The sequence below is a fragment of the Streptopelia decaocto genome, assembly GCF_964273445.1.
Source record: "Streptopelia decaocto genome assembly, chromosome: 6".
NCBI classification, from domain to species: domain Eukaryota; kingdom Metazoa; phylum Chordata; class Aves; order Columbiformes; family Columbidae; genus Streptopelia; species Streptopelia decaocto.
This window is the reverse complement of record NC_138660.1, coordinates 35,541,600-35,554,730: the sequence shown is the minus strand read 5'-3', so window position 1 is coordinate 35,554,730 and position 13,131 is coordinate 35,541,600. Positions and strand designations below refer to the sequence as shown.

Here is a 13,131-nt window from a genome sequence, read left to right as displayed (position 1 = left end):
ATCAGAAGCACCAGAATTAAACCAACAGTGACCCCATGACATGAGAGCCCGGCAGGATTTCCATGCTGCAGTAAGCAGTCAGATATTGCTTGTATCCCCATTTGAGCTCCACAGGGTTTTCCTCCTCCAAAAGTCCACAATCCCCCTGTGTGTCATGTCATTATGCTGGGCCACCATAATATGCAGCTCCACTGAAAACGATGGGCTTACAACATGGGCTATGATTTCTCAAAGAAACCAGGGATCAGTGATACAAATCTATGGGGATAAACCAACATTAAGCTGCAGGGGTTCTTTGTAGGTTTCTTTGTTTTGTTTTAAACAAGTCTCACCTGTTTTGTAGGTGACAGTGACTGGCTTGCTACTGGCAGGGCTGTCTCCACGGCCAGTTACAGCATACACAGTGATGGTGTAGTCTACGCCAGGTTTGAGGCCAGTGATGGTAGCAGTGGACATGGTGCCAGGCACTGTAAACTCCTGCACAGGGCTGCTTCCACCTAAGGAAGGTAGGGTGGAAAAAGAAGAAATGTAATGGGTCTCTGAATTACACATTTTAAATCATTACAAAAACCAGGACAATCATATATGCAAACTGAAGACAGGACCCTCTTGATTGCAATAGCTGTTGGGTCAGAGTCTTTTTCAGACCAACCCAAGGAAAAGAATTAAATATGTACACAGAACCACCTCTAAAATGACAGAAGTGCTCCAGATATTCTTTTTGGTGGATAAAAAATTATTTTCTCTCCTTTAAAAAAAAGACACCTATATTTGACCAAATACACTGCAAGAATCTCAGAGATACAAGAGTCTCCTGTCTGCTAAAGTCGGACTTGCCTTTGCTATTTTCTGTGGCTTTCTAATGGCCTCAGAATAGAGGTTCTGGCCTGTGACTGGCCATAGCAGCCTGTCCTCACCTGTTTCACCATACGTGATCCGGTAGTATCTGACTGTCACTGCAGGAGCATCCCAGGAAATCACAAGGCTGGTTGGGCTGGTGGGGGTGACTTCCAGGTCCCTTGGAACATCAGACACTATCAAAAAAGAGAATTGAAAGTTTAAATGCAGCTAATACACATCAGCTACATATTTCACTCATGACACTGATCTCCTCTGCTACTCATGTGCCTTAGTTTTAGTCTAGTGCACACACCACTACAAGTGATGTATCTCATTAAAAAAAAATCCAGCATTAGACTATATTTAATGAAAAAAGTGCTGCTTGCCCTAAAGATGTCTGATTTGATCTGAAAGTAGCATGGGTCCTCCAACCTTTTTCTAAATCAGGCACTACCTCAGTATCACAGGGTTTCACAAGCTTGTAGGGAAGATCTACTTAATAGCAACTACTTCGGTAGAGGACAATCAAAATCTTCATGGTAACTTTTAGCCAGTGTTCTCTCAAGGCTTACCCGTTGTTTGTTGGCCAACCAAGGGCACGCTCTCCTCCCTGCCATTGATGGCGATGATGCTGACCACGTACTCAGTCCCTGGAAGCAGGTTGGTAAGGGTGATGGAGTTCCGCGAGGGGGGCACACGGTCCTCCTTAGGCCTGCCAACACCATGCTCTGGCTGATGCCGAATTTTGTAGCCCGTAATGGTGGCACGAGGAGCAATCCAGTGGACAGTGAAAGAGTTAGCAGTTATATCCGAGAAGTCAAGGCCAGTGGGGGAATCAAGACCTGGGTATTTCAAAGAGACAAGAGACTGAGCTCAACTGAGCTACTTGTCATCATCACCATTGCCATGTTTCATTAAGCTCAGTACCATGACACTGCCAGATCCTAAGCCAAATGCTATTCATCCATGGAACTAAACAAATATGTGTTCAGGATCAAAGCGAGATAAACAAGCACTGGAATGCAACCACAGGAAAAGAGTGTATGGCACACACAGACAGCACAGCATAAAACAACATACATCACCAGCAAACTCCAGTACACAGTTACAAAACAAGAAAGACTCAATGATGGGTATCACAGGCTCTGCCTAAGCTTATGCTCAGGCAGACACCATCGGTACATTCACACCAGGATCTACAATGCTCTATTTAAAAATCAACAGAAGTTCTAGCTCTCAGACATAATGAAACAGAAAATTTCCTAGAGTTTCCCGAGATGCGCATTTGCATTGCTCTTTGATATCTAGCTGATGACCCATCAAGAAGGCGGCAATACTCAGGAAAGAACAACAAAGTCCTGTTAATGAATGCTTAATGGATGGCACTAATCGCACATGTGTCTCGGGGTGCATCTAAGTACCTGTTTTCTGGATTCCAGACAAAGGTGCACTCTCGTGCTGCTCAGCAACACTGTAGACTCTCACCAGATATTCAGTACCAGGGAGCAGATCTGTGGAGTGCAAGTACAGGAATTTAGACATTTTTACTTACTAATAGTTAGAAGTCATTCAACCTACACAACCGTGCTTCTTAAGGAGGTAATCAGGTTTTGCTTGATGAAAGATCTAAGCCTCCAGGACACTAAAAAAATTAAATCACTTCTTTTTTGTGGCATTATGGATGCTTGCAATGTTTTACCCTGAAGGAGCATGGTATCCTGTACTGTTGCTTCATTAGTTTGTGGAGACTGGCCAGAAGCAGTTTTCTATGAGGTTCCTTCCAGTTATCTAGCAGTTTAGTTATGCACCAGGCCAAAGTTTTAGCTCATATAAACTGGGACAGGGCCAAGGATTTCCAACACAGCTATTCTAACTCTGATGAACTCCAGATCTGGTCTCTTATTCTGAAAGTGGATATTGTCTCTCACACAGCCAACCTGATTCTAGGACAGAAAAAAAGCCTTCAAATATAATAGAGCTTTTGCACTAGCAAAAATTAATGTCAGCTTTCTGAAAATGCCCATGTTTCATTGCCAGGTCCTGTAATGTTCCAAACAGTATTTATTTTCTGGTCCTGGGCATACAAAGCCAAAGCAATGACCTTTTGCACATTCTGATCCTCTCCCTGAAACTCTGCACTGCAAGTCCTTGACATTTCTGGCAAACCAGGTGAGTAATATGTATTTACTCTTAATACCTAACCAGGCTGCAAATCAATGCAATTGCCCCACAGTCTGATTCACCACTGTCCTTGGATTGATGGGAAAGACTTCCCTGTGGTTTGGCTTTAACTTGGGTAAAGAAAGCAGCCAAACCCCATTTAGTCTGAGCTTGTATGAGGCTACTTCAACAGCAGCTTAGATGAGCTGTGAATCTGGCCAGTTACACTTACAGTAAGCAATTTTTCTTTTGCCTCATCTTATGTCACATGTAAGGGGCCTCCTATATTTGTTCAACTTTTGTAGGTAACCCACTTACTTGTTAAGATCACCATGTTGTCTGAAGGTGAAATTGTCAGCTCTGCAACATCTTCCTCCTTCTTCACAGGTGAGTAGCGCACCAAGAAGCTGCTCAGCACGATGGAAGTTGGTGCGGTCCAAGTCACTCTCATAGTATCAGGCCCCACATTAGTAAAGCGGAGATCAGTGGGAGGAGGCACAGCTACATAGTGAAAAACCAAATATATCTTAGTTCTCCAATTAATAACAGTTGATCAAGAGGTATGTTCAGAGAATCACCAGAGAAGGTACCTCATGCATAACAGACTACTGTGTCAGACCCATGCAAACAGACTTCTAAACTACGTTCGGTTCTACTATAGTTAAGAGAAAAATACGTCTGTACTCCTGTCAGGCTCCTTTAACCTCTTGGCAATTCCCAGTACTTTAAATATACCCTGTGGGGCTAATTTGAAAACAAGGTAGCAAGTTTCAGTAATGTGCTTCTTGCAGCTGGATTTCGCATTACGGATGCAGAGCCAAGAGAGGTCTAAAGTTGCCATACAGCAGCTTACAGGTGGAAAAGTAATCTCATCTAGAATCCATACATGCACACACAGGAGAGGAGAGGGTATATCACTAATTTCCTACGACTCTACTTCTACTCGTGTTGAAGGATTTACAGCCTCAGGATTTTCAAACACAATAGGATTTCATGCAAGAACTAGTTTTCAGCTCGCCTTCTGCTCATGCACTATTGACCCTTGACGGCGTGGCATGGCTGTCAGTGGCCTATACTCGGGGAGTGCCTTTTTGTCTGCATCCTTTGGGGCATCGTGGAAAGAGGGGGGCCGCCACTGAAACAGGCTGCTGGAAGCTCAAACAGTTACCAAGGTTGGAGTGCGTCTGTTGAACTGCTCTGCCCTGTGGCACTCGTATTTGGGGGAATCATGGTTTATAAGTCTGGTGAATATATAGCTCAAGTTTCAGGCTCTTGATTCTAACTGCATCCTGGAAATCTGAATAGCAGAAGGTGAATGCGCCTGGCATGTCTGCAGCCATTCACAGCATTAAAATACGTCAAATTAGAAAACCTAGCAGTGCACATCCATCACCAGCTGCCATTGAGAAAAAGGGGCGAGCCGGGTCTGTCTGGCTTCCCCCCAGTGAGCGGCTTTATTCCTCTTTGGACAAAGCCCCATCATCCCGAGAGCCAGTGACAGCATGAAACACCGTCCATGTCACAAAACACAGAAGTTTTCAAAATTCACCCGTTTGCTGTGTCAGAGTGGTAGGGGCGCTCTCTCCGCCATTAATGAGTGTGATTACACTGATGTCGTAATCAATGCCCGGCTCCAAGCCTGTCACTGTGTAGTATCCTACTGAGGAGTCCACAAAATCTTCGAAAATAGGGACACTTTCTCCTGCCGCAACTACTGTGATGCGGTAGCCAATAATGGTGGAGGCATTTAACGGGGTCCACCTCAGGCCGATGCTTGAGTCAGTTATGTCAACAAAGCTTAGGTCAGTGAGCTGGGGCACCTCTAATGAGTTAAAGAGCAAACAGGAAAGGCAAAGACATACAGAGGCAAAAGAAAGACAAGGGAGAAAAAAGCAGTGTTCATCACTATTAACATTGACAGAACTTCAGCAGCAATTGCGGTGATATGCAGAATTTCTCTTGGGGTTTGGGGTAAAAGGAGGTTTTTTGGAGGTTTGTTTTTGGGTCGTGGGTTTCTTTGGTTGTTTTGGGTTTTTTTTGCTTTTTATATGGTACTCTGTAATGCAGTCTCCAGATGCCCCCCTGGGCAGCCAGAAGCTGAAACCCTGGTCCCATGTGACAATGCCCATCCACTTCAGACTTAAAATTTTCAAGAAGGCCAACAAGAGGAACTTAACTTGCAACAAATTTTCTTTGAGCAATGACGAGCCACAAACACCCATCATTTTCCAATGAGAACAGAAAGAGAAAAAACATACCACTTGTTTTTTTTCAGCTAGAAAACAGGAGATCAAAGTCTATTAACATATAAATAAAACTACTTCTCTGAAATATTAGTTGATTTGACCTTCTAGAATTTTTGTCTTGTTCAAATGGCAAGTCCAACTTACTTACTTGGGATCATAAAAAATATCAACCCATTCAAAGGGGCTAAATCAGCCTGCACCTTTAGCTGGTGAGAACCATCACAAAACTTCAGGGTAGATCATCCACTCTCTGAACTATTTACACTGGACTTGGAAAAGTCTCAAATCCCTGTAATGGCTTGAGGATCTGGCCCAGAATTCCTCAAGTTCTACTTACCACTAACTGCTGCAAGATATGTGCTACAAACAGACAATACGGAACAGTGAGTAATAAAACACTTCCTGGGAAAGATGGCAAATGGTTAAAAATGACCTTTAGATGATAAGTATTCTGTAAAAGCAACAATATCTCCATTTTCAGAGGTTACACCCAGCACATGTTGTGGCCAAGAAACTGACTTGGTTTGTTGGCTAAATAGTTCAAAAATTTCAGAACTAAGCCACTAAATAAAGGTCTTCTAGATATTGTCTAAGTTCCTGTGTGGCAAACAAGCACAGCTGTGGCTGTTTTCCCTATGGACATTATTCCCATAGCAAAGTTTTCTTTTCCTGTATGTTAGGACCACAGAATTGGGCAAGGGGTGGGGAATGTTAGACGCATCTTTAACTGACAATGGCCAAACCCTCAGCTGCTCAAGTCATTAGATTGGTATTGATTTAAGCCAGAAGATTTGGCTATCTCACTTTAGGGGGCTGATCCCAAAATCAGTGGGAGCTGCTCTTCCTCCCTCAGGATCAGACACGAGTAGGTGAGTCAAAGATGCAGGACTCTGTATCCATTCTGTTGGATCATTACAAGTTAGCTTGTAAACGAATTATGGGACAGTAACATCACAAAAGACTGGCTTTAATAACAGTGGTTATGTTCTATTTTAATGTCTTTCTAGGAAAAGACTTATTTTACAGAATACATGCAAAAAATGCCAGTTTTCTGTAAAATCATTGTTTATCCACATGGAATGCATGTACCATATCACCTTTAAAGAGTGCTAAAAGCCAGAGACATACATTCTTAGCTTTTCCCCACCAGAAGATGGTAAAGGACTAAAGCTATTACTGCTGTAATTATGCAGTATCACAGTATTAGTTCACCCCAGGGAGCATACAGCACTTCAGTGAAGCGTGGAAATTTTAAAGCAGTGTTATAAGAGCAAGCAAACATAGTAGCTGGCATCATTTCAGGGCTGAGCAGAAACAAAAACAAACAAACAAAACCCTCACAAAGCAAAATGAAATGAAACCATTTGGGAAGACGCATATTCGTTTTGCTAATGTGGCTACAAAGGTAGTTTCTGCACTCATCGCCGCATGTAGCGTGAGATGACACACACCATTTTGTGTCCCAGAAGTGTCACAGTGATGGACCTTGCCATCATGGCTTTCCTCTCTGTTGTGCTGAAGTGATCTTCTGCCGTTATTGCTGCCAAAATTTCTCCTGTGCTCGCTTCCCTCTCATACTTCTCTTCGCCTGCTTCCTACTCTCACCAGCTGTGCTCCAGCTGCTGGGGCACCACAGGGCCAAGTTAGATCCCTGTCACCCTTCAGCTCAGTGTACTGATACAACAGATGCATCTCTTTACCACCAGCCCAATGACAGACAACATAGGCTGTCCATGCAGAGAAGTACATGGGTTTAAGTGATGCTCTGTCACATGCTGGCACATGGCTATTCTGCTTCTTGACACCAAATACCAAGTCTAAGCCCTCTGCCACCGAACTAATGGGTGCTGTGCGATGTAGAGCTCTCAGTCTCAGCAATTTGACTTCAAGCAGCTAAAAGTGCTGCTCATCCTTTCATTACCTTGTGTGATGGTTTCAGAGATGGGGACGCTCTCCTGCTTGTCCTTCACTGAGTAAACGCTGACGTTGTACTCCACACCAGGGTTTAGGTTTTCAAAGGTGCAGGTGGTCTGATCTGCACCTACTACTTCCTCCAAGGTAGAGCCCTGCTGCCCGTTGGTGGGAGCAGTGGTCACTCGGTACCCACTGATGCCTGAAATACAGACAGACAACTGAAGCAATCACATTACATTTTATGAGTGATTTTGCCACCCTGAGCCCCACAGGCAAGAGGCTGAGCTTTCCACGAGGCAACCATGCCTCCGTCACAGTGTAATTTCAGTTCCCTTTGAGACTTTATCAAACTGAGAATCTCATGACATCATAAGAAAATATGTATCTAGTGACTGAGAGTGGGGTTTTCAAAAGCTTTCAATCCTTATTTTATAGAAGTCAGTTATATAGCTCCCATCAGCTATTGTTGGAGAAGAGTTCATATCAAACACTTTCAGAATTTCCATGCTTACTCTCAAGACATGAACTCATTCTTCATTGCCAGAAATCATTTTGGTCCATCTTGCTTTCCTTCCCTTGGACTATTTTTAAACCACTGAGGATATTTGAAGAAATCCTTAAAATCCCTAAAACAGCTGAAATATTTAAGCATATTCATACTCCAAAATAGCATTTTACATGGAATGTAAATCATGAAGAGTCCTATGACAACCTATACTTCACTGTGAATTATATCCTTTCATATATCTAAAAATATATACTTTTTTCTTTAAATGACTCAACAGCAAGCTTCCTGTCAAAGTCTCCTTAATGAAGTGCAAGGCACTGCAAAACAAATGTTAGCATTCTGATACAACAACATGTTTGAGCATAGTGCGAGTTCACAGTTACCTGGAGTTGTGCTTCTATCCCAAGAGACTACCAGGACCCCAGTGTCAGGATTGGGCTCCAGGCGCAGGTTGGTTGGTGGAGACAAAGCTGCAAGCGTTCAGACAAATAGATTATTTATGGCATCAAGAGTCATGCTAGCCCCCCTCTGCATCCCTCTGCCCCAGACTGTACCCTCACCCTTCAGAATGGGCTAAAAAATATTCTCCTGAAATCGTGATCCTGCATTGCAAGAGTTAGTGCTACTGTCAGCTCTGCATCAAAAAGAAAAACACCTTCCAGACCATGACAGGACTGGAACTGACTCCCAGGAGACAACCTTTCATCTGGGGAGCACAGCAGAAGCAAGTGGAAGAAGGAATAGTTGTGGAAAAGCAAGTGTGTCATACGTGTAGTCACTCTCCTGATGATCGGAGTCTCTCTCTCCTGGCCGTCTGTCAGGACTGTGAGGGTGTAGGTGTACTCCACTCCAGGGGTCAGGCCAGATATCACGATGCTGCCTGAATCAGAGATGACCTCGCGGGGAGCCTCTCCACCTTGGCTTGGGCGCACACCCAGCTGCAGAGAAGCAGCAAAATTTGCTTTTCAGTCTCAAATACTCCTATCCCAGGTAACTATCTGCATCCAGACTTGTCATCCAACAGAAGTATCACAGGCCTGTACGATTCGTGCCAGCTGTTAATTCTGTAACTTGTATTTTAGTTGTCCCACTGATGAACTTGATCTGAAGCCCAGAGGACATGCTTGCACTGACCTCTGTGACCTTGACCCACCCTCTGTAAGCAGTGAGCCTCTTGCACCTCTTGCCTTTGTTCTACTACTTTCATTGCAGTCCATAGTAACCAGCTTTAATCTGCCCTCCCTATTGCAATGAAGCAAGAAAAAAAAACAACATGGGCCTTCAGTTTCTCCTACCTTGAAACCAATCCTTGGGGCAGGTGTCCAGGTGATGACAATAGAAGTCTCAGTCACTTCTGTGTTAAAAGGAGGAACGGAGCCAACAGGCTGATCTGTGAAATGAATTGGCAGAGTTGAAGTCTAGCTACTGTGATGGCAGCAAACAGTTAGAAAACCTGACTTCTAGCAGCCCAAATAGCAAAAGGTATGTAATAAGCACTGAACTATATTACTTTTGAAAAATCTAGTGATCTGAGAGGAATCTGACAGATCACTTCTGTCTGCTGGTGGGCTTGATAGACACAATATGCAAGTGGTCTACTCATAGCCAGTGTTTTTGTAGTTCCTAAGGAAAGTGTAAATACTGAACTAGGCCATGTGAGTCCTCTATGCATCTAACCCCAAGAATTTGGGGAATATTGGTTTTGGCACGATACCTAAAGCGTTCCTCAAAAAGCAGCTTGTTTTCCTTCACCCATCATATACCATTCAGTCAGCAGAACACCGCTCCCTTGTCTGTCATCCAGCTGTCCCAGCTGAGACCATCTCATCCCTCACCAACATCTTCAGCTCCTTTAAAGCCAGCAGAGTTAAAGGGAACTCAAAATCAGTCTGAGGAATCTGTGACCTCATTGATATTTGTCAGGAGCACCACACAAAAGCTAAAGCCTTTGTGTACCCCAGAATCAGTCCAAATAACTCCACTGAGTTTAATCTGAGTTGACCTTGTTATTAATGAAGAGACTTGCTTTATTAATCCATAGTCTTAAACTGGACTGGTTTCATTCAGACAAGAGAGAATTTGAAGGCAATATTCATCTCAGATAACCAGTCATATCCTAGCTGATAAATATTTATAGATAAGGCAGTCTGTCAGCAAAACGCACCTTGCCAAGGTCAACAGTGTTACTCTGATTAAAAGTTTGAACATTTATTTTAATTTCACATGGTTCTAAAAGAAACCACATTCTCTTTTGAAAAGAGGATGTGGTTCTGGGCTTGGATGGCTTTGAGTTTCATTACTTTATATGACTGCTTCACCATTACTTAAACAGTGAATCTATTTGTTCTTTCCAGAAGTATGTGTGGGTTCTTACAGAACTCCCTTTCCTTCCAAAATTTGCTTAATATTTCTACCAAGCCAGCAGCTAAAGTACAGATGACTGAAATTAAAAAAAAAAAAAAAAAGGATAGAATGCCATGTTTGTGTCAGTTTCTATAACCACAGTTGAGCTGCCTTAGATGGTATGGTTGGGCTTGAGATATGACTGCCTTCAGCTTTATACAAATGACAGACATTGCCCATTTTAAGGGAGCTGTTTGATTTCCCTGATTTGTCATGCCAAAACCAAACAACTGAAATGATCAAGTAAAACTAAATTTATTTTTCATTCAGTTAAACAAAAACTGAGATACCAGTAGTAAGTTTTCCCTTTTGTTTTTAATCACCAAAAAGCTGAAATATATTTTACTAAAAGCTTTTTGATGCAAATCACTCTCTTTTTCCTGCCAAATACTTCAGAAAGAAGAACAAGGAATATTTCCCAAGTGGTTCTGCTGGAATGCTACTTCAAAAGGCTGCTTCTGTAAACCAATTCACAATAGCCACTTTCAGCACAAGTTTTGAACAAAGGCCAGGGTGTTAGGGAAGAGGAATATGTGCCTATTATACTTACAAGTTGTGAAGACTCCAGTCTCTCTGGCGCTTTGCAAGTCATCTTTAACTGCCACGAGGTACACAGTATACTCAGTGCCAGACTGCAAGTTCCTGAGAAGGTGCTTGGTGGCAGAAGGTCCTATATTGTAGGTTCTCGGCTGACCTCCTCTTGTGGGACCTGCAGTCAGCCGGTACCCTGTGATCACAGCACGGGGCCGCGTCCACAACACTAACACCGAATGCTCCGTGGTATTGAGAAACCTGAGGTTGGTGGGGGCATCAAGCTCTGGGGAGGAAGAACATAACAGTTTTCCAGCTGAATCTCTACTTCATCCCTATTTCCAAAGCACGTCCATTAGCATGCAAAAAACATGGATGTGTAATGAGGTTGTTGAGCCTGTACTTCTCACTTAGGGCACGAGTGCAATGGTAGGGAAGAAAGAAGGTGGGGACCATGAGAAAGCTGGAAATAGGAGTGAAATAACTATATCCATGCCTCAGTGCCATCGGTAATATGCTGGGCCAGGCAGACCTGTGTATTCTGGGCTGTGCCGATTTGGGTCGCTGCCATATGTGCCCATCCCATGGGAGGTCAGGCTATCGGCTGAGGCGAGACAGATGAACCCAACCGCACTTGGGAATTTCGATAGTTTCTCATGAATGCTGAGCATTTTTTAAAAATCAGCTCAGTTTAGACTTGTCAGCATAAGCACAGAAATCTAACTTCAGCCCTTTTTCATTAAAAAGATTTATTCTTTCAAACCTCTGCCCAGTCCTACTCCCTGCCCTCTCAAAATCCCTTCCCAAAACAAAACACCCCCACTTTGTCATTTTAATGCAAAAATAAGTAACAGTCAGCGACTTTCAGCAGAAAACCAGTTCCTAGATCTACTTAAAAATAATCAGGCAGTGGAACTGACTATACAACTATTCTAAGCATGCTCATCTCTCCCACAGGACTCATGCAACAGCTCTTATCAGGCTTCCTCCCCTTTTTATCACTGCCCCTGGGAAGCTGCTGAAACTGATAGCCCAGAAAATCACACAAATAAGAGGCTGAAGCAATTCAGCTTCTTCAGCCCTACAGAGGAGTCTGGTGAACAGTGGAGATGTCACTGCCTTTGGCTGAGACAAGATGAGGCTCAGAGGGAAAAAGACCCTTAAGCAATTTGCCCCGACAGCAGGCAGGGTAGCACTGGTTACAGCGAAGGGTTTATAGCATCTACATGGCAAGTTTCCCCACCTTTTCTGGGTCCCAATCATATGTTGAAATTAAGAGCAGTGAGGAGAGGTTCCATCAATACTCTTTTTTGATGGAAAATACTTTTTTCTCCCCCTGGATAAGTAATATTTTTGTGATAAAAATTAATGTTTTCATCACTCTCCCAGTGATTCAGTGGGAAGCAGATTTTGTCCTTTGTTTTCTCCCCAGTTTTTTTTCCCTTTTTGAGGAGAGAGGGACAAAGAAGTGAAGACTTCCTTCTTCCACCACTTGCAAAGATGGGGGAAAAGAGTTCTAAAATACAAAGGATGAGTGTGACCCTCCTTAGGCCCATCTCTAACCCACAGGCCTGAGAGTCAGCTTTATCTCTTCATGGTACTTAGATCTGTACTGTCTCACCTGACACAGATTTTTCTCTTCCTCCAATTTGTAGCCTACAGTCAGTTCCTTTCTACACAATTTAATTTGCCAGCTCTATTAGGCTTTTATCACTTCCTTTCCCCATAGAAAAGGGAAAAGGGGGAGATTAAAAAGCCACACACACACTCAGGGTTTATTTGTAGACTGCTTTTTAACAGAAGGCCAAAAAGAGAATCACATTTACACCGTGGGAAGAGACTTTTGCTGCAGGGTTTTCCTTGGGAACTCTGAATGATTTCTGTTTCCCAGGACTTTCGATTACAGGATGCGATTTATGTGAATACTTTCTGAAATGTGGTTTAGGCAAAGCAGTTAAGCGGATGATCACCGCCTATGGAAAATGATACCAGACATTTGTAACTAGCCCTGTGCTATCTGAATCAAATGCCTGTGCTCCGACGTACACCGCTGCATGCAGTCTTTCAGAGGGGCTCTACACCTAGCCAAAGCTCCCAAAAACAACCACAAGAACTTACAGATCCAAGTGGGAACTGAGCTCTTCTTGTTCTAACATGCTTCCAAGAGAGTTCAGACTCCCAGGTCGCATCCTTGCTTTTGAAAGCCTCACTTGAAAGAGGAGGGAGGGTGTTCACACCATCTATGTTACACTCAAATCAGATACCTACGTCAAAGGGCAAACATAAGGATCCCATTCTCCCTGCATAGTCAAAGGAAACAGTAAGAGGAAGAGGCACTATTCACAATTCCTAACTTTATGGATGTGACAAAAGAGTATTTCTCAAACAGCATGGCTATATTCACAGATTATTCCATTTCCTTTTCTTCCCTTCCTGCTCATCTTTACAAGAGTTAGGCTGGATTCTCAAAAGTTGTTCTCATTTACTGAAAAGTATCAGAACAGCAGAAGAAGTGCATAGCTGAATTTT

The 13,131-nt window shown here is 43.2% G+C and overlaps 1 protein-coding gene across 4 annotated transcripts in view; it reads right to left on the bottom strand.

Annotated features, from left to right (window-relative positions):
• The window catches only part of FN1 (fibronectin 1), a 53,779-nt gene that overhangs the window by 15,583 nt on the left and 25,065 nt on the right, over positions 1-13,131 (bottom strand). For 2 of the 4 annotated variants that reach the window (XM_082055520.1, XM_082055521.1), the window contains exons 20-30: positions 10,622-10,888; positions 8,964-9,058; positions 8,438-8,606; positions 8,052-8,138; positions 7,168-7,359; positions 4,550-4,822; positions 3,319-3,501; positions 2,262-2,351; positions 1,413-1,682; positions 918-1,034; positions 333-497 (exon numbers count right to left, since the gene is read on the bottom strand). In XM_082055520.1, the coding sequence (XP_081911646.1) occupies positions 333-497; positions 918-1,034; positions 1,413-1,682; positions 2,262-2,351; positions 3,319-3,501; positions 4,550-4,822; positions 7,168-7,359; positions 8,052-8,138; positions 8,438-8,606; positions 8,964-9,058; positions 10,622-10,888 (1,908 nt within the window). The remainder of the gene's footprint in view (positions 1-332; positions 498-917; positions 1,035-1,412; positions 1,683-2,261; positions 2,352-3,318; positions 3,502-4,549; positions 4,823-7,167; positions 7,360-8,051; positions 8,139-8,437; positions 8,607-8,963; positions 9,059-10,621; positions 10,889-13,131) is intronic. The other 2 variants (XM_082055522.1, XM_082055523.1) reach the window with 1 other exon arrangement.